The sequence below is a fragment of the Ascaphus truei genome, chromosome 16 (assembly GCF_040206685.1).
Source record: "Ascaphus truei isolate aAscTru1 chromosome 16, aAscTru1.hap1, whole genome shotgun sequence".
In the NCBI taxonomy this organism is placed as follows: Eukaryota; Metazoa; Chordata; class Amphibia; order Anura; family Ascaphidae; genus Ascaphus; species Ascaphus truei.
This window is the reverse complement of record NC_134498.1, coordinates 49,323,751-49,343,631: the sequence shown is the minus strand read 5'-3', so window position 1 is coordinate 49,343,631 and position 19,881 is coordinate 49,323,751. Positions and strand designations below refer to the sequence as shown.

Sequence of the window (19,881 nt, the reverse complement as noted above, 5' to 3'; positions counted from 1 at the left end):
TCACTGTGCCCTGCAGTTCCCTGGCACAGACTGTATGTGTGATACTTCTTCGGATGTTCTGCCAGCGTCCCCCGAAACCCCGTGGGGAAATCTGCCGTCTGAGTCTGTTACTTTGAGCTCCGCATGTTAATGATTTCTGTGGGTCCGGGCTATTTAAAACAAACTCGCGTTCCTGCTCTCGTTCCGATCCATTTCTTCTTGCAGTACATTAGTGCCCGGTTACTTCACAGGGAGAGGGCCGCAATCTCTTACATTATTCAAATGAAATAGTATTGTATACAGTCTGCTCATGCGGCGCTAATTGTTGGTCTAGGACTGAATGGTCGCCGACGCTTTGCCGTGACTAATCCTGCTGCCGGTAGGTTCCGCCGCCGGCCACTTCGCCGCAAAGGTAAGTGCCTTACCCTAAAACCCCCCTACTCTAACCCAGGGGGGCGCAAACTTTTTTCCCTGCGCCCCCCTGCCGGCGGTCACCTCATCCCCGCGCCCACCCTCACCCCCACTTACCTCAGTTCCGGCGTCATGACATCACGTTGCCATAGAAACGTGACGTCACATGACCTTCGCCGCGTTGCCGTGGTAAGTAAAGGTTTACAGAGGACCTGCACCTCCCCATGCACTTAATTTAAGTACCTTCAGGAAGCGTGCAGGGCCTCTGTAAACCGCGCCCCCCCGCAGTCTCGCGCCCCCCAGTTTGCGCGCCCCCTACTCTAAGCCCTTATCCTAAACCCCCCTACTCTAAGCACTTATCCTAAAGCTCCCTACTCTAAGCCCTTATCCTAAAAAACCCTACTCTAAGCTCTTATCCTAAACCCCTACTCTAAGCTCTTATCATAAACACCCCTACTCTAAGGCCTTATCCTAAAGCCCCCTACTCTAAGCTCTTATCCTGAACCCCCTACTCTAAGCCCTTATCCTAAAACCCCCTACTCTAAGCTCTTATCCTAAACCCCCCTACTCTAAGCTCTTATCCTAAAAAAACCCTACTCTAAGCGCTTATCCTAAAGCCCCCTACTCTAAGCCCTTATCCTAAAGCCCCCTACTCTAAGCTCTTATCCTAAACCCCCTACTCTAAGCTCTTATCCTAAACCCCCCTACTCTAAGCTCTTATCCTAAACCCCCCTACTCTAAGCTCTTATCCTAAACCCCCCCTACTCTAAGCTCTTATCCTAAACCCCCCTACTCGAAGCCCTTATCCTAAAGCCCCTTACTCTAAGCCCTTATCCTAATGCCCCCTACTCTAAGCCCTTATCCTAAAGCCCCCTACTCTAAGCCCTTATCCTAAAGCCCCCTACTCTAAGCCCTTATCCTAAAGCCCCCTACTCTAAGCCCTTATCCTAAAGCCCCCTACTCTAAGCCCTTATCCTAAACACCCCTACTCTAAGCCCTTATCCTAAACCCCCCTACTCTAAGCCCTTATCCTAAACCCCCCTACTCTAAGCCCTTATCCTAAACCCCCCTACTCTAAGCCCTTATCCTAAACCCCCCTACTCTAAGCCCTTATCCTAAAGCCCCCTACTCTAAGCCCTTATCCTAAAGCCCCCTACTCTAAGCCCTTATCCTAAACCCCCCTACTCTAAGCCCTTATCCTAAAGCCCCCTACTCTAAGCCCTTATCCTAAAGCCCCCTACTCTAAGCCCTTATCCTAAAGCCCCCTACTCTAAGCCCTTATCCTAAACACCCCTACTCTAAACCCTTATCCTAAAGCCCCCTACTCTAAACCCTTATCCTAAACCCCCCTACTCTAAGCCCTTATCCTAAACCCCCTACTCTAAGCCCTTACTTACTTTTCTTCAACATTCACAGACACTAAGTTCTAAATTTTTAGAAAGAGGTTATTCTAAACATGATATACACCAAGCTTTTATGAATGCAGGATCCGTTGATTGAACAAGTTTAATTAAATATAACAAACAAAAGAAGAGTCGGTTCCTTGATAGTCCTTTATTTATCATCAAATACAGTAAACAGGCGTCACAGATCCGACATATTGTTTCCAAACATTGGAGTGTACTTGAATTTATTTATAAAATATTTTACCAGGAAGTAATACATTGAGAGTTACCTCTCGTTTTCAAGTATGTCCTGGGCACAGAGTAAAACAAATAATACATGGTTACAAGTACAGTTACATAAATGAACAGGGTATACATTATATACATGACATTGCGTGCACAGTTAGAGATAATATATATTATGAGCGTATGAAACAGTTACAGACCAGGTTAAAATGTGAGACTTAGATTTGAAAGAACTTAAACTGGTGGTGGATGTGAGAGTCTCTGGTAGGTTGTTCCAGTTTTGGGGTGCACGGTAGGAGAAGGAGGAGCGGCCGGATACTTTGTTGAACCTTGGGACCATGAACAGTCTTTTGGAGTCTGATCTCAGGTGATAGGTGCTGCATGTGGTAGGGGTGAGGAGCTTGTTCAGGTAGCTGGGTAGCTTGCCCATGAAGAATTTAAAGGCAAGACAGGAAAGGTGAACTTTGCACCTAGACTCTAGTGTTGACCAATCTAGTTCTTTGAGCATTTCGCAGTGATGTGTGTTGTAGTTGCATTGGAGAACAAAACGACAAATTGAATTGTAGAGGGTGTCAAGTTTGTTAAGGTGGGTTTGAGGTGCCGAGCCATATACTATGTCTCCATAGTCAATAATTGGCATTAGCATCTGCTGTGCGATACGCTTTCTGACCAGGAGACTTAGGGAGGATTTGTTCCTGTAAAGTACCCCTAGTTTGGCATAGGTCTTGGTTGTCAGGGTATCAATGTGCATCCCGAATGTTAAGTGGGAGTCAAACCATAAGCCCAGGTATTTAAAACTAGTGACAGGTGTTAGGGTGGTGTTAGCGTTGGTTCTAATCAGGAGCTCAGTCACGGGAAGCTTTACAAATTTAGTCTTGGTCCCAAATACCATTGTTACAGTCTTGACAGTGTTTAAAAACAGTTTGTTTTGGGAAATCCAGTTTTCGAGTCTCAAAAAGTCAGACTGAAGTATGTGTTGAAGGTCAGAGAGGCTATGACTGTGTGCATATAAGATTGTGTCATCTGCATACATGTGTATTGAGGTTTCCTTACAAGCTGTGGGGAGATCATTAATGAACACTGAGAAGAGTAGGGGCCCCAGAACAGAGCCTTGCGGGACACCACAGGTGATATCCAGGGGGTTGGAGTTACAGCCTGAGATGGACACATGTTGGGATCTTCCTGATAGGTAGGACTGAAACCAGTTTAAAGCATGCTTCCCTATTCCAGAGCTCTGGAGTTTGTTAAGCAGGATATCATGATCAACAGTATCAAAAGCCTTTGCAAAATCTAGGAATACTGCACCAGTGAGTTGTCCCCGTTCCATTCCACACTGGATTCCATTGCAAACTTTTAGCAGGGTAGTTACGGTGGAGTGTTTGGGACGAAAGCCAGATTGGAATTGGCTAGGGAAATTTGTCTTGCTATAGAAATCGCTTAATTGGGAGTGGACACATTTTTCCATGACTTTGGATAGAATTGGGAGAAGTGAGATTGGTCTGTAGTTTGAGACAGTGTTTTTGTCCCCACTTTTGAAGATTGGGACAACTCTGGCAGTTTTCCAGGTCTTAGGGATATGGCCTGCAGACAGGATAGAGTTGACTATGGACGCAATTGGTTTTGCAAATGGCTGGGGCACCAAGTCGTAGGTTACCTAGATTGTAGTAAGTCGGGTCCACATTGGCTGCTTAGTTTTAGTTTGAGGAGCGCTTGTATAATCTCCTCTTCAGATACTGGGCCAAATTGAAAATTGTGGGCAGTGTTGGGAGAGGGTGGGACTATAGGGGTACTCCCAGGATGAGATTCAGGTTTGTGGTTTGGGCTGCGTTTCGCTAATAAGTTAGTGGCACACCCCACAAAGTAATCATTGAATGCATTTGCAATGTCAGTGGGGTTTGTCAGAGTAATATCCCCCTTAGTGATATTACTTGGTTGTTGATGGTTAGGAGGCTGGAATATATTGTTGATAACCTTCCAGAAGTTAGCTGATTTTGGTGGAGATTGTCAGAGTAATATTGTGCTTTAGCATGCCTTGTTTGCCTTGTGCACATGTTCCGCATGCATCTGTAGTGATTGAGATCCTTGGTGGTGCCAGTTATTTTGTGGCTTTTCCACCCTTTCTAAATTGGACCCTGATCTAAAAAGTATCACCCAACATGGACCTAGGTTCGCATTCAAAAAGGCAAACACTTTAGCTTCTTCCATTTCAAAAAGTGTCTTTCAATCAGGACATCAATCACGTGTGAGTAACATACCTAAAGGTTTCCACAAATGTGGGTTCTGCAGATACTGTCGATATGCCCTACCAACCAAAAGAGTTCACACACTCTAAGCTCTTATCCTAAAGCCCCCTACTCTAAGCCCTTATCCTAAACCCCCTACTCTAAGCCCTTATCCTAAACCCCCTACTCTAAGCCCTTATCCTAAACCCCCTACTCTAAGCCCTTATCCTAAAAACCCCTACTCTAAGCTCTTATCCTAAACCCCCTACTCTAAGCTCTTATCCTAAATCCCCCTACTCTAAACCCTTATCCTAAGCCCCCTACTCTAAGCCCTTATCCTAAGCCCCCTACTCTAAGCCCTTATCCTAAACCCCCTACTCTAAGCCCTTATCCTAAAGCCCCCTACTCTAAACCCTTATCCTAAACACCCCTACTCTAAGCCCTTATCCTAAAGCCCCCTACTCTAAGCTCTTATCCTAAACCCCCTACTCTAAGCTCTTATCCTAAAACCCCCTACTCTAAGACCTTATCCTAAACCCCTACTGTAAACCCTTATCCTAAACCCCCCTTCTCTAAGCTCTTATCCTAAACCCCCCTACTATAAGCTCTTATCCTAAAACCCCCTACTCTAAGCTCTTATCCTAAAACTCCCTACTCTAAGCTCTTATCCTAAACCCCCCTACTATAAGCTCTTATCCTAAACCCCCTACTCTAAGCCCTTATCCTAAACACCCCTACTCTAAGCCCTTATCCTAAAGCCCCCTACTCTAAGCTCTTATCCTAAACCCCCTACTCTAAGCTCTTATCCTAAAACCCCCTACTCTAAGACCTTATCCTAAACCCCTACTGTAAACCCTTATCCTAAACCCCCCTTCTCTAAGCTCTTATCCTAAACCCCCCTACTATACGCTCTTATCCTAAAACCCCCTACTCTAAGCTCTTATCCCAAAACTCCCTACTCTAAGCTCTTATCCTAAACCCCCCTACTATAAGCTCTTATCCTAAACCCCCTACTCTAAGCTCTTATCCTAAAAACCCTCTACTCTAAGCCCTTATCCTAAACCCCCTAATCTAAGCTCTTATCCTAAACCCCCCTACTCTAAGCTCTTATGCTAAAACCCCCTACTCTAAGCTCTTATCCTAAAACCCGGCTGCGGCGGTGAGGTGAGTCGCGTCGAAGCGCTGCCCACGACCAAATGTCCCATTCCGCTAATTGTAGTGTGACCCTGAATGTCTCACGGCCACAGTGACCGCCACCTCTTCTTCTCTCCTCCTTTCATGCTTCGAGTGATTGTTTGCACATAAACAGGAGAGCCCAAATGATGGCGCGAATGAAAACATGTCGGGAGGTATCCATCTTAACGGTGACTCCCAGAAAATCTGTCATTCGCACGTCTTCTCTTTAACGCAGCGCGGAGTTTAAAATGTCTGCCGCGGCGTTTATTTCTATTAATACACTGTCACTTTTTTCCCTTTTTGTGTTTCCCGTGAAGCCTTTAACCAGAGCCAAATATGGCTCCCTGTATAAATGGCGAGAATTGTCCCGCTCCGGTAATCGGGGACACTAGGGGAAACCGTTCCATTTATCAGAACTTCTGTTCATCATCACCAGCCTATTACTGTGGAAAAAACACCACAATGTGACAGCTGGTGGACGTGAGGAGGCTGTGTGGATTGGACCTGCTGTGTGTCTGTGGGATGCCAAGGAACTTATGTGATATATATACCATGGGAAGAACTTAAAAACGCGCGCCACATGGCGTTCCACGGAATGCATTAGAAACCACCAATAGCATCAGTTCTTAGCTGGGGCTGAAGCATCGCTTCATATTTTGGCTCCCACCCTCTTAAAAAATGAATACATTCCACTGTATGTAGATCATTGACGAGTATGACCACACACCCAACCAGAGAACAGAGACCCAAGCAGCAATAACGAGGCCCCCCTAATAATTTCCCCTGCCTACTCCTGCCAGACCAAGATAAACCCCTGCTATGGGCATGGACTCTTTAGTCTGGGTCAGAAGGAAGAAGCAGTGGGGTCCAAGGGTGAGGGGTCAGTGGGAGGAAAGAATTAAGGACCCCAACAAGTACAGCTTAGAGGAAAGAAAGGAGAAGGAGGATATGGTTGAAACTGTTTATTGTATTGCCATGCTCTTCAATCAGAGGGTGGGGAGTTATGGAATGCAGATACCTAAGGCAGGGGTGGGCAACTCCAGTCCTCAAGGGCAGTAACTAGATACAATTGGTGCACTGCTAGAGAGAGGGCAGGGCTCAAACAGGGGTGTGCCAAAGCCTGTTTCAGAAGGGGGTGTGACTTTGTAAATGGTTGCTATTGAAACAAAAAATGCTTGTTACATTATAATACATAAAAAATGTCATTCAGAGTTGTTTAAAAAAAAATGCTACAAGTATTTTCTCACAGTACAAAACAAATTAAAAAATAAATAACACACACAGGGTATTGCTTGGTCTGCAGCTTTAAAGGTGCTGTCCTTTTATCCAATACATTTACCAATGCTGTGGGACAGGAGGTGTCTGTGTTTTAGATTTTTACGAGGACCAGGACAATATTGACACCCAGGCGCCTTTCTTGTGGTACGGCAGGCGGATCCTCCGCGGGGTTTAAGAGACGTGCGGCCGAGAGGTTAATATAAAAATAATGACAGCAGCAAACCTTTAATAATTGCACGGTGTCCGCGCACAAGAGAAAGTGTTCCTAGAATTCCTCATTATAAGGTTCGCAGAAAGTAAGTGTGTAAATGTGAAGCCCCGTCACGGGAACATGCTGAAAGGAAGTGTGTAAATGTGAAGCCCCGCCACGGGAGCATGCTGAAAGGAAGTGTGTAAATGTGAAGCCCCGCCACGGGAGCATGCTGAAAGGAAGTGTGTAAATGTGAAGCCCCGCCACGGGAGCACGCTGAAAGGAAGTGTGTAAATGTGAAGCCCCGCCACGGGAGCATGCTGAAAGGAAGTGTGTAAATGTGAAGCCTCGCCACGGGAGCATGCTGAAAGGAAGTGTGTAAATGTGAAGCCCCGCCACGGGAGCATGCTGAAAGGAAGTGTGTAAATGTGAAGCCCCGCCACGGGAGCACGCTGAAAGGAAGTGTGTAAATGTGAAGCCTCGCCACGGGAGCATGCTGAAAGGAAGTGTGTAAATGTGAAGTCCCGCCACGGGAACATGCTGAAAGGAAGTGTGTAAATGTGAAGCCCCGCCACGGGAGCATGCAGAAAGGAAGTGTGTAAATGTGAAGCCCCGCCACGGCAGCATGCTGAAAGGAAGTGTGTAAATGTGAAGCCTCGCCACGGGAACATGCAGAAAGGAAGTGTGTAAATGTGAAGCCCCGCCACGGGAACATGCTGAAAGGAAGTGTGTAAATGTGAAGCCCCGCCACGGGAGCATGCAGAAAGGAAGTGTGTAAATGTGAAGCCCCGCCACGGCAGCATGCTGAAAGGAAGTGTGTAAATGTGAAGCCTCGCCACGGGAACATGCAGAAAGGAAGTGTGTAAATGTGAAGCCCCGCCACGGGAACATGCTGAAAGGAAGTGTGTAAATGTGAAGCCCCGCCACGGGAACATGCTGAAAGGAAGTGTGTAAATGTGAAGCCCCGCCACGGGAACATGCTGAAAGGAAGTGTGTAAATGTGAAGCCCCGCCACGGGAACATGCTGAAAGGAAGTGGGTAAATGTGAAGCCCCGCCACGGGAACATGCTGAAAGGAAGTGTGTAAATGTGAAGCCCCGCCACGGGAACATGCTGAAAGGAAGTGTGTAAATGTGAAGCCCCGCCACAGGAACATGCAGAAAGGAAGTGTGTAAATGTGAAGCCCCGCCACGGGAACATGCTGAAAGGAAGTGTGTAAATGTGAAGCCCCGCCACGGGAACATGCTGAAAGGAAGTGTGTAAATGTGAAGCCCCGCCACGGGAGCATGCAGAAAGGAAGTGTGTAAATGTGAAGCCCCGCCACGGCAGCATGCTGAAAGGAAGTGTGTAAATGTGAAGCCTCGCCACGGGAACATGCAGAAAGGAAGTGTGTAAATGTGAAGCCCCGCCACGGGAACATGCTGAAAGGAAGTGTGTAAATGTGAAGCCCCGCCACGGGAACATGCTGAAAGGAAGTGGGTAAATGTGAAGCCCCGCCACGGGAACATGCAGAAAGGAAGTGTGTAAATGTGAAGCCCCGCCACGGGAACATGCAGAAAGGAAGTGTGTAAATGTGAAGCCCCGCCACGGGAACATGCTGAAAGGAAGTGTGTAAATGTGAAGCCCCGCCACGGGAACATGCTGAAAGGAAGTGTGTAAATGTGAAGCCCCGCCACAGGAACATGCAGAAAGGAAGTGTGTAAATGTGAAGCCCCGCCACGGGAACATGCTGAAAGGAAGTGTGTAAATGTGAAGCCCCGCCACGGGAACATGCTGAAAGGAAGTGTGTAAATGTGAAGCCCCGCCACGGGAGCATGCAGAAAGGAAGTGTGTAAATGTGAAGCCCCGCCACGGCAGCATGCTGAAAGGAAGTGTGTAAATGTGAAGCCTCGCCACGGGAACATGCAGAAAGGAAGTGTGTAAATGTGAAGCCCCGCCACGGGAACATGCTGAAAGGAAGTGTGTAAATGTGAAGCCCCGCCACGGGAACATGCTGAAAGGAAGTGTGTAAATGTGAAGCCCCGCCACGGGAACATGCTGAAAGGAAGTGTGTAAATGTGAAGCCCCGCCACGGCAGCATGCTGAAAGGAAGTGTGTAAATGTGAAGCCTCGCCACGGGAACATGCAGAAAGGAAGTGTGTAAATGTGAAGCCCCGCCACGGGAACATGCTGAAAGGAAGTGTGTAAATGTGAAGCCCCGCCACAGGAACATGCTGAAAGGAAGTGTGTAAATGTGAAGCCCCGCCACAGGAACATGCTGAAAGGAAGTGTGTAAATGTGAAGCCCCGCCACGGGAACATGCTGAAAGGAAGTGGGTAAATGTGAAGCCCCGCCACGGGAACATGCAGAAAGGAAGTGTGTAAATGTGAAGCCCCGCCACGGGAACATGCAGAAAGGAAGTGTGTAAATGTGAAGCCCCGCCACGGGAACATGCTGAAAGGAAGTGTGTAAATGTGAAGCCCCGCCACAGGAACATGCAGAAAGGAAGTGTGTAAATGTGAAGCCCCGCCACGGCAGCATGCTGAAAGGAAGTGTGTAAATGTGAAGCCTCGCCACGGGAACATGCAGAAAGGAAGTGTGTAAATGTGAAGCCCCGCCACGGGAACATGCTGAAAGGAAGTGTGTAAATGTGAAGCCCCGCCACGGGAGCATGCAGAAAGGAAGTGTGTAAATGTGAAGCCCCGCCACGGCAGCATGCTGAAAGGAAGTGTGTAAATGTGAAGCCCCGCCACGGGAGCATGCAGAAAGGAAGTGTGTAAATGGGAAGCCCCGCCACGGCAGCATGCTGAAAGGAAGTGTGTAAATGTGAAGCCCCGCCACGGGAACATGCTGAAAGGAAGTGGGTAAATGTGAAGCCCCGCCACGGGAACATGCAGAAAGGAAGTGTGTAAATGTGAAGCCCCGCCACGGGAACATGCAGAAAGGAAGTGTGTAAATGTGAAGCCCCGCCACGGGAACATGCTGAAAGGAAGTGTGTAAATGTGAAGCCCCGCCACGGGAACATGCTGAAAGGAAGTGTGTAAATGTGAAGCCCCGCCACAGGAACATGCAGAAAGGAAGTGTGTAAATGTGAAGCCCCGCCACGGGAACATGCTGAAAGGAAGTGTGTAAATGTGAAGCCCCGCCACGGGAACATGCTGAAAGGAAGTGTGTAAATGTGAAGCCCCGCCACGGGAACATGCTGAAAGGAAGTGTGTAAATGTGAAGCCACGCCACGGGAACATGCTGAAAGGAAGTGTGTAAATGTGAAGCCCCGTCACGGCAACATGCAGAAAGGAAGTGTGTAAATGTGAAGCCCCGCCACGGGAACATGCTGAAAGGAAGTGTGTAAATGTGAAGCCCCGCCACGGGAACATGCAGAAAGGAAGTGTGTAAATGTGAAGCCCCGCCACGGGAGCATGCAGAAAGGAAGTGTGTAAATGTGAAGCCCCGCCACGGGAACATGCTGAAAGGAAGTGTGTAAATGTGAAGCCCCGCCACGGGAACATGCAGAAAGGAAGTGTGTAAATGTGAAGCCCCGCCACGGGAGCATGCAGAAAGGAAGTGTGTAAATGTGAAGCCCCGCCACGGGAACATGCTGAAAGGAAGTGTGTAAATGTGAAGCCCCGCCACGGGAACATGCAGAAAGGAAGTGTGTAAATGTGAAGCCCCGCCACGGGAGCATGCAGAAAGGAAGTGTGTAAATGTGAAGCCCCGCCACGGGAACATGCTGAAAGGAAGTGTGTAAATGTGAAGCCCCGCCACGGGAACATGCTGAAAGGAAGTGTGTAAATGTGAAGCCCCGCCACGGGAACATGCAGAAAGGAAGTGTGTAAATGTGAAGCCCCGCCACGGGAACATGCTGAAAGGAAGTGTGTAAATGTGAAGCCCCGCCACGGGAACATGCTGAAAGGAAGTGTGTAAATGTGAAGCCCCGCCACGGGAACATGCTGAAAGGAAGTGTGTAAATGTGAAGCCCCGCCACGGGAACATGCTGAAAGGAAGTGTGTAAATGTGAAGCCACGCCACGGGAACATGCTGAAAGGAAGTGTGTAAATGTGAAGCCCCGCCACGGGAACATGCTGAAAGGAAGTGTGTAAATGTGAAGCCCCGCCACGGGAACATGCTGAAAGGAAGTGTGTAAATGTGAAGCCCCGCCACGGGAACATGCTGAAAGGAAGTGTGTAAATGTGAAGCCCCGCCACGGGAACATGCTGAAAGGAAGTGTGTAAATGTGAAGCCCCGCCACGGGAACATGCAGAAAGGAAGTGTGTAAATGTGAAGCCACGCCACGGGAACATGCTGAAAGGAAGTGTGTAAATGTGAAGCCCCGCCACGGGAACATGCTGAAAGGAAGTGTGTAAATGTGAAGCCCCGCCACGGGAACATGCAGAAAGGAAGTGTGTAAATGTGAAGCCACGCCACAGGAACATGCAGAAAGGAAGTGTGTAAATGTGAAGCCCCGCCACGGGAGCATGCAGAAAGGAAGTGTGTAAATGTGAAGCCCCGCCACGGGAGCATGCAGAAAGGAAGTGTGTAAATGTGAAGCCCCGCCACGGGAACATGCTGAAAGGAAGTGTGTAAATGTGAAGCCCCGCCACGGGAACATGCTGAAAGGAAGTGTGTAAATGTGAAGCCCCGCCACGGGAACATGCTGAAAGGAAGTGTGTAAATGTGAAGCCCCGCCACGGGAACATGCTGAAAGGAAGTGTGTAAATGTGAAGCCACGCCACGGGAACATGCTGAAAGGAAGTGTGTAAATGTGAAGCCCCGCCACGGAAAATGCTGAAAGGAAGTGTGTAAATGTGAAGCCCCTCCACGGGAACATGCTGAAAGGAAGTGTGTAAATGTGAAGCCCCGCCACGGGAACATGCAGAAAGGAAGTGTGTAAATGTGAAGCCCCGCCACGGGAGCATGCAGAAAGGAAGTGTGTAAATGTGAAGCCCCGCCACGGGAACATGCTGAAAGGAAGTGTGTAAATGTGAAGCCACGCCACAGGAACATGCAGAAAGGAAGTGTGTAAATGTGAAGCCCCGCCACGGGAGCATGCAGAAAGGAAGTGTGTAAATGTGAAGCCCCGCCACGGGAGCATGCAGAAAGGAAGTGTGTAAATGTGAAGCCCCGCCACGGGAACATGCTGAAAGGAAGTGTGTAAATGTGAAGCCCCGCCACAGGAACATGCTGAAAGGAAGTGTGTAAATGTGAAGCCCCGCCACGGGAGCATGCAGAAAGGAAGTGTGTAAATGTGAAGCCCCGCCACGGGAACATGCTGAAAGGAAGTGTGTAAAGTGAAGCCCCGCCACGGGAGCATGCAGAAAGGAAGTGTGTAAATGTGATGCCACGCCACGGGAACATGCTGAAAGGAAGTGTGTAAATGTGAAGCCACGCCACGGGAACATGCTGAAAGGAAGTGTGTAAATGTGAAGCCCCGCCACGGGAACATGCAGAAAGGAAGTGTGTAAATGTGAAGCCCCGCCACGGGAACATGCTGAAAGGAAGTGTGTAAATGTGAAGCCCCGCCACGGGAACATGCAGAAAGGAAGTGTGTAAATGTGAAGCCCCGCCACGGGAACATGCTGAAAGGATGTGGGTAAATGTGAAGCCCCGCCACGGGAACATGCTGAAAGGAAGTGTGTAAATGTGAAGCCCCGCCACGGGAACATGCAGAAAGGAAGTGTGTAAATGTGAAGCCACGCCACGGGAGCATGCTGAAAGGAAGTGTGTAAATGTGAAGCCCCGCCACGGGAACATGCTGAAAGGAAGTGTGTAAATGTGAAGCCCCGCCACGGGAACATGCAGAAAGGAAGTGTGTAAATGTGAAGCCACGCCACGGGAACATGCTGAAAGGAAGTGGGTAAATGTGAAGCCCCGCCACGGGAACATGCTGAAAGGAAGTGTGTAAATGTGAAGCCCCGCCACGGGAACATGCAGAAAGGAAGTGTGTAAATGTGAAGCCCCACCACGGGAACATGCAGAAAGGAAGTGTGTAAATGTGAAGCCCCGCCACGGGAACATGCTGAAAGGAAGTGTGTAAATGTGAAGCCTCGCCACGGGAGCATGCTGAAAGGAAGTGTGTAAATGTGAAGCCCCGCCACGGGAACATGCTGAAAGGAAGTGTGTAAATGTGAAGCCCCGCCACGGGAACATGCAGAAAGGAAGTGTGTAAATGTGAAGCCCCGCCACGGGAACATGCTGAAAGGAAGTGTGTAAATGTGAAGCCTCGCCACGGGAGCATGCTGAAAGGAAGTGGGTAAATGTGAAGCCCCGCCACGGGAACATGCAGAAAGGAAGTGTGTAAATGTGAAGCCCCGCCACGGGAACATGCAGAAAGGAAGTGTGTAAATGTGAAGCCCCGCCACGGGAACATGCTGAAAGGAAGTGTGTAAATGTGAAGCCCCGCCACGGGAACATGCTGAAAGGAAGTGTGTAAATGTGAAGCCCCGCCACGGGAACATGCAGAAAGGAAGTGTGTAAATGTGAAGCCACGCCACGGGAGCATGCTGAAAGGAAGTGTGTAAATGTGAAGCCCCGCCACGGGAACATGCTGAAAGGAAGTGTGTAAATGTGAAGCCACGCCACGGGAACATGCTGAAAGGAAGTGTGTAAATGTGAAGCCCCGCCACGGGAGCATGCTGAAAGGAAGTGTGTAAATGTGAAGCCCCGCCACGGGAACATGCTGAAAGGAAGTGTGTAAATGTGAAGCCCCGCCACGGGAGCATGCTGAAAGGAAGTGTGTAAATGTGAAGCCCCGCCACGGGAGCATGCTGAAAGGAAGTGTGTAAATGTGAAGCCCCGCCACGGGAACATGCAGAAAGGAAGTGTGTAAATGTGAAGCCACGCCACGGGAGCATGCTGAAAGGAAGTGTGTAAATGTGAAGCCCCGCCACGGGAACATGCTGAAAGGAAGTGTGTAAATGTGAAGCCCCGCCACGGGAACATGCAGAAAGGAAGTGTGTAAATGTGAAGCCCCACCACGGGAACATGCAGAAAGGAAGTGTGTAAATGTGAAGCCCCACCACGGGAACATGCAGAAAGGAAGTGTGTAAATGTGAAGCCCCGCCACGGGAACATGCTGAAAGGAAGTGTTTAAATGTGAAGCCCCGCCACGGGAACATGCTGAAAGGAAGTGTGTAAATGTGAAGCCCCGCCACGGGAACAGGCTGAAAGGAAGTGGGTAAATGTGAAGCCACGCCACGGGAACATGCTGAAAGGAAGTGGGTAAATGTGAAGCCCCGCCACGGGAACATGCTGAAAGGAAGTGTGTAAATGTGAAGCCCCGCCACGGGAACATGCTGAAAGGAAGTGTGTAAATGTGAAGCCCCGCCACGGGAACATGCTGAAAGGAAGTGGGTAAATGTGAAGCCCCGCCACGGGAACATGCAGAAAGGAAGTGTGTAAATGTGAAGCCACGCCACGGGAGCATGCTGAAAGGAAGTGTGTAAATGTGAAGCCACGCCACGGGAACATGCTGAAAGGAAGTGTGTAAATGTGAAGCCCCGCCACGGGAACATGCAGAAAGGAAGTGTGTAAATGTGAAGCCACGCCACGGGAACATGCAGAAAGGAAGTGTGTAAATGTGAAGCCCCGCCACGGGAACATGCAGAAAGGAAGTGTGTAAATGTGAAGCCCCGCCACGGGAACATGCAGAAAGGAAGTGTGTAAATGTGAAGCCCCGCCACGGGAACCTGCTGAGTGCCGGCCATCACGGAGAGGTGGATCGTCTTATCAAGGACGTCCTGGCTGAGATATACAGATGCTTTGCAATGAGTCATTTCTGCCTCTCCTTCCAGCTGCAGGTGTATGTGCAGGGCTTAGTATTAACTGCAATACTGCTGGTGTGCACAGCGCTTTCCAGAATGATACACACAGCACTTTTATAGGGGTAAGCACGTCGCTACAAGGGTGAGTGCTTCAAATATGAATCGGTTGTAAAGTGGGCCCTAAAAATAGGTTTAGCACGTGTCTGTAAGCGTGAATGCAGCAAGGTGTTCCAGTAACTGCTAAGAATCCGCTGGGCGTGCGATGCACACCTGGTGTATGTGTCGTGTTCATATTTCTTTACGTAGATATACGGGGGAGTTTTCACTTAAAAAGAGCAGTTCTTCCTACTTTAATTTTGTTACAGGTGTCCCCCGGAGTCACCCAATAACCCCAGTTCCTGAGATACTTATCGGTATATGTTACCAGGTTTAAATCTGCCCATGGGGAAACAAAATGGCTGCCAAATCTTGGACCAATAGGAGGCTGCAACATAATCAATGGTGGCTTCCTATTGGACGGCCATTTAAATCCCCTTTAAAAACCAGGAAGCGATTGGGTGGTCCCCTGAGGGGATAATAGCATGGTTCTGCTTTGAACCCCCCCTCCCCCCCCAACAAAGACAGAGATTAGTACAAGTGATTGTAGAAGTGTTCTGCGTGCGTCCCTGCGTGCGTCTCTGTGTGCGTCTGCGTGCGTCTCTGCGTGTTTCTCTGCGTGCGTCTCTGTGTGCGTCTGCGTGCGTCTCTTTGCGTGCGTCTCTGTGTGCGTCTCTGCGTGTTTCTCTGCGTGCGTCTCTGTGTGCGTCTGCGTGCGTCTCTTTGCGTGTGTCTCTGCGTGCGTCTCTTTGCGTGTTTCTCTGCGTGCGTCTCTGTGTGCGTCTGCGTGCGTCTCTTTGCGTGTGTCTCTGCGTGTGTCTCTGCGTGTTTCTCTGCGTGCGTCTCTGTGTGCGTCTGCGTGCGTCTCTTTGCGTGTGTCTCTGCGTGTGTCTGCGTGCGTCTCTGCGTGTTTCTCTGCGTGCGTCTCTGTGTGCGTCTGCGTGCGTCTCTTTGCGTGTGTCTCTGCGTGCGTCTCTGTGTGCGTCTGCGTGCGTCTCTTTGCGTGTGTCTCTGCGTGTGTCTGCGTGCGTCTCTGTGTGCATCTGCGTGTGTCTCTGCGTGTGTCTCTGCGTGCGTCTCTTTGCGTGTGTCTCTGCGTGTGTCTCTGCGTGCGTCTCTTTGCGTGTGTCTCTGCGTGTGTCTCTGCGTGCGTCTCTTTGCGTGTGTCTCTGCGTGTGTCTCTGCGTGCGTCTCTTTGCGTGCGTCTCTTTGCGTGTGTCTCTGCGTGCGTCTCTGCGTGCGTCTCTTTGCGTGTGTCTCTGCGTGCTGCGCAGTAAAGTTGTATAATAATACATTTTCCTTCATCTCTTTTTGTCCCCTTCAGGGCACCAATGCCTCAACATTGGAAAAAGAGATTGGCCCGGAGCAGTTCCCTGTAAATGAACATTACTTTGGTTTGGTCAACGTAAGTATCATCTCAAGTTTCCTCTCTCTCTTTCCCCTCTGCGAGTGTCCGTAAGCTGCAGGAGCGCGGCGTCCGCAAGCTGCAGGTTCGCGGCGTCCGCAAGCTGCAGGAGCGCGGCGTCCGCAAGCTGCAGGAGCGCGACGTCCGCAAGCTGCAGGAGTGAGGCGTCCGCAAGCTGCAGGAGCGTGACGTCCGCAAGCTGCAGGAGCGAGGCGTCCGCTAGCTGCAGGAGCGCGGCGTCCGCAAGCTGCAGGAGCGCGGCGTCCGCAAGCTGCAGGAGCGCGGCGTCCGCAAGCTGCAGGAGCGCGGCGTCCGCAAACTGCAGGAGCGCGGCGTCCGCAAACTGCAGGAGCGCAGCGTCCGCAAGCTGCAGGAGCGAGGCGTCCGCAAGCTGCAGGAGCGCGGCGTCCGCAAGCTGCAGGAGCGCGGCGTCCGCAAGCTGCAGGAGCGCGGCGTCCGCAAACTGCAGGAGCGCAGCGTCCGCAAGCTGCAGGAGCACGGCGTCCGCAAGCTGAAGGAGCGCGGAGTCCGCAAGTTGCAGGAGCACGGCGTCCGCAAGCTGCAGGAGCGAGGCGTCCGCAAACTGCAGGAGCGCAGCGTCCGCAAGCTGCAGGAGCGAGGCGTCCGCAAGCTGCAGGAGCGAGGCGTCCGCAAGCTGCAGGAGCGCGGCGTCCGCAAGCTGCAGGAGCGCGGACTCCGCAAGTTGCAGGAGCGCGGCAGAATAAACATTGCCTTTAAAAGGGGATCAATCTTTTTAAGGAAACCAATCAGTCTCCTAAGGCAGGGGTGCTCAAGCCCCTTCAACAGGTCAGGTTTTCAGGATATCCCTGCTTCAGCACAGGTGGCTCAATCGACTCAGCCACTGATTGAGCCACCTGTGCTGAAGCAGGGATATCCTGAAATCCTGACCTGTTGGGGGTCTTGAGGACTGGAGTTGAGAACCCCTGTGCTAGTGATCCCCGCAGTTAGCTGGGACTAAACTTTTATAAATATCTAAAAGAACCATTTTTTGCTCTGAGTTGCAGACAAAATCACGATGTCAAATAGCAAGCGATCTTATTTGTTACATGGTGGATGACGTTGAAAAAGACATACGTCTATCAAGTTCAACCTATGCTACATTTAGATGACAGATACTTTATGCTATATCTATACTTACAGGATATTGATCCAGAGGAAGTAAACAAAAACCCCAGAGTCATATCACCCAATAATATCTCATAAGGGGAAAATAAATTCCTTCCCGACTCCAAGAATTGGCAATCGGATTAATCCCTGGATCAACATCCTTCCCATGTTACTTATTTGGTATATCCCTGTATACCTTTCCTATCTAAAAAGATGTCCAACCTTATTTTGAACAAATCTATTGTATCTGCCATCACAGTCTCCATGGGTAATGAATCCCACACTGTAACTGCCCTTACTGTAAAGAACCCTTTCCTTTGTTGCTGGTGAAATCTCCTTTCCTCCAACCTTAAGGGATGGCCCCGAGTCCTTTGTACTGCCCGTGGGATGAATAGTTCTTTTGAAAGCTCCTTGTATTGTCCCTGAATATATTTGTATATAGTTATCATATCTCCTCTTAGACGCCTCTTTTCTAATGTAAATAAAAATAATTTAGCTCATAAGTCAGATTGTCCATCCCCTTTATTTATTTGGTGGCTCTTCTCTGCACTTTTTCTAGCTCGTTTGTTTTGTTTGATAAATTCAAACTCGGGGCATCCCGCGGCGCTGAACCACCGTGTTTATAGCTCCGTGGGTACCCCAATCCTGCAATATTTACCCTTGTATGCTGCCAGTGTTTTCTCTCCCATTTGGGAAAACAAAATGGCCGTCAAATCTACTTCAGTCCCGCGGGCCAATGGGAAGTCGCAACGTCACCAGGGGACTGATGTTGCAGCGCGTCCTATTAGACCACGAGGACTCAGCTCCAAGACCTCCCCCCCCCCCCAACAGGTCCGGTTTTCTGGATATCCCTGCTTCAGCACTGGTGGCTCAATCAATGGCTCAGTCATTGACTGTCAATAAAGTAGCCAACTGCAGTCCTCAAGGGCCACCAACAGGCCAGCTATTGGGGATATCCCTGCTTCAGTCTTTGACTGAGCCACTGATTGAGCCCCCTGTGCTGAAGCAGGGATATTTTTAAAACCTGACCTGTTGGGCTGTCTTGAGCACTGGAGTTGAGCACCTCTGTATTAGATGACCCTAGCAGCCATCTTTGAATGTCCACTAGCAAGCCGGTCAGTATCTCGCGGCGCTGCAAGTAGCGCAGGTCCCCTTCCGGAGGGGGATCCATGGGAAGAGCGGCGGGATTGCGTCTCTCGTTGCGTTTTGCTTTGATGCTGGATGTAAGCGAGTGTAATGTCTCCTCGCCGAGTCCTTTTTGTGCCCGTGTGTCACGGCTGGAAGCGTGTGAGCGTGGCACCGCTGCTAGGAAACGTGGCTGCATGTTGTTGGGATATAAATAGCATAGTCTAAAAATAAGTCAACCGCTAAACACGGTAAAGTCACAGAGAGAGAGAGAGAGGCAGAGAGAGAGAGAGAGAGAGGGAGAGAGAGAGAGAGAGGGAGAGAGAGGGAGAGAGAGAGAGAGAGAGAGAGAGAGAGAGAGAGAGAGAGAGAGAGAGAGAGAGAGGCAGAGAGGCAGAGAGGCAGAGGCAGAGAGGGAGAGGCAGAGAGGGAGAGGCAGAGAGAGAGAGGCAGAGAGAGAGAGGCAGAGAGAGAGAGGCAGAGAGAGAGAGGCAGAGAGAGAGAGGCAGAGAGAGAGAGGCAGAGAGAGAGAGGCAGAGAGAGAGAGGCAGAGAGAGAGAGGCAGAGAGAGAGAGGCAGAGAGAGAGAGAGAGAGAGAGAGGCAGAGAGAGAGGCAGAGAGAGAGGCAGAGAGAGAGAGGCAGAGAGAGAGAGGCAGAGAGAGAGAGAGGCAGAGAGAGAGAGAGGCAGAGAGAGAGAGAGGCAGAGAGAGAGAGAGGCAGAGAGAGAGAGGGAGAGAGAGAGAGGGAGAGAGAGAGAGGCAGAGAGAGAGAGGCAGAGAGAGAGAGGCAGAGAGAGAGGCAGAGAGAGAGAGAGAGGCAGAGAGAGAGAGAGAGAGAGAGAGGCAGAGAGAGAGAGGCAGAGAGAGAGAGGCAGAGAGAGAGAGGCAGAGAGAGAGAGGCAGAGAGAGGCAGAGAGAGGCAGAGAGAGAGAGGAAGAGAGAGGAAGAGAGAGAGAGGAAGAGAGAGAGAGGAAGAGAGAGAGAGGCAGAGAGAGAGAGAGAGAGAGGAAGAGAGAGAGAGGCAGAGAGAGAGAGAGAGGCAGAGAGAGAGAGGCAGAGAGAGAGAGGCAGAGAGAGAGGCAGAGAGAGAGGGAGAGAGAGAGAGGGAGAGAGAGAGAGGGAGAGAGAGGCAGAGAGAGAAGAGGCAGAGAGAGAGGAAGAGAGAGAGAGGCCGAGAGAGAGAGGCCGAGAGAGAGAGGCCGAGAGAGAGAGGCCGAGAGAGAGAGGCAGGGAGAGAGAGGCAGGGAGAGAGAGGCAGGGAGAGAGAGGCAGAGAGAGAGAGGCAGAGAGAGGCAGAGAGAGAGAGGGAGAGAGAAGAGGCAGAGAGAGGCAGAGAGAGAAGAGGCAGAGAGAGAGAGAGAGAGAAGAGGCAGAGAGAGAGAGAGAGAGGCAGAGAGAGAGAGAGGCAGAGAGAGAGAGAGGCAGAGAGAGAAGAGGCAGAGAGAGAAGAGGCAGAGAGAGAAGAGGCAGAGAGAGAAGAGGCAGAGAGAGAGAGGCAGAGA

At 50.3% G+C, this 19,881-nt stretch overlaps 1 protein-coding gene across 2 annotated transcripts in view; it reads left to right on the top strand.

Annotated features, from left to right (window-relative positions):
• The window catches only part of LOC142467606 (ubiquitin carboxyl-terminal hydrolase 12-like), a 48,488-nt gene that overhangs the window by 3,424 nt on the left and 25,183 nt on the right, over nucleotides 1-19,881 (top strand). For both annotated transcript variants that reach the window (XM_075573522.1, XM_075573521.1), the window contains one exon: nucleotides 16,046-16,126. In XM_075573522.1, the coding sequence (XP_075429637.1) occupies nucleotides 16,046-16,126 (81 nt within the window). The remainder of the gene's footprint in view (nucleotides 1-16,045; nucleotides 16,127-19,881) is intronic.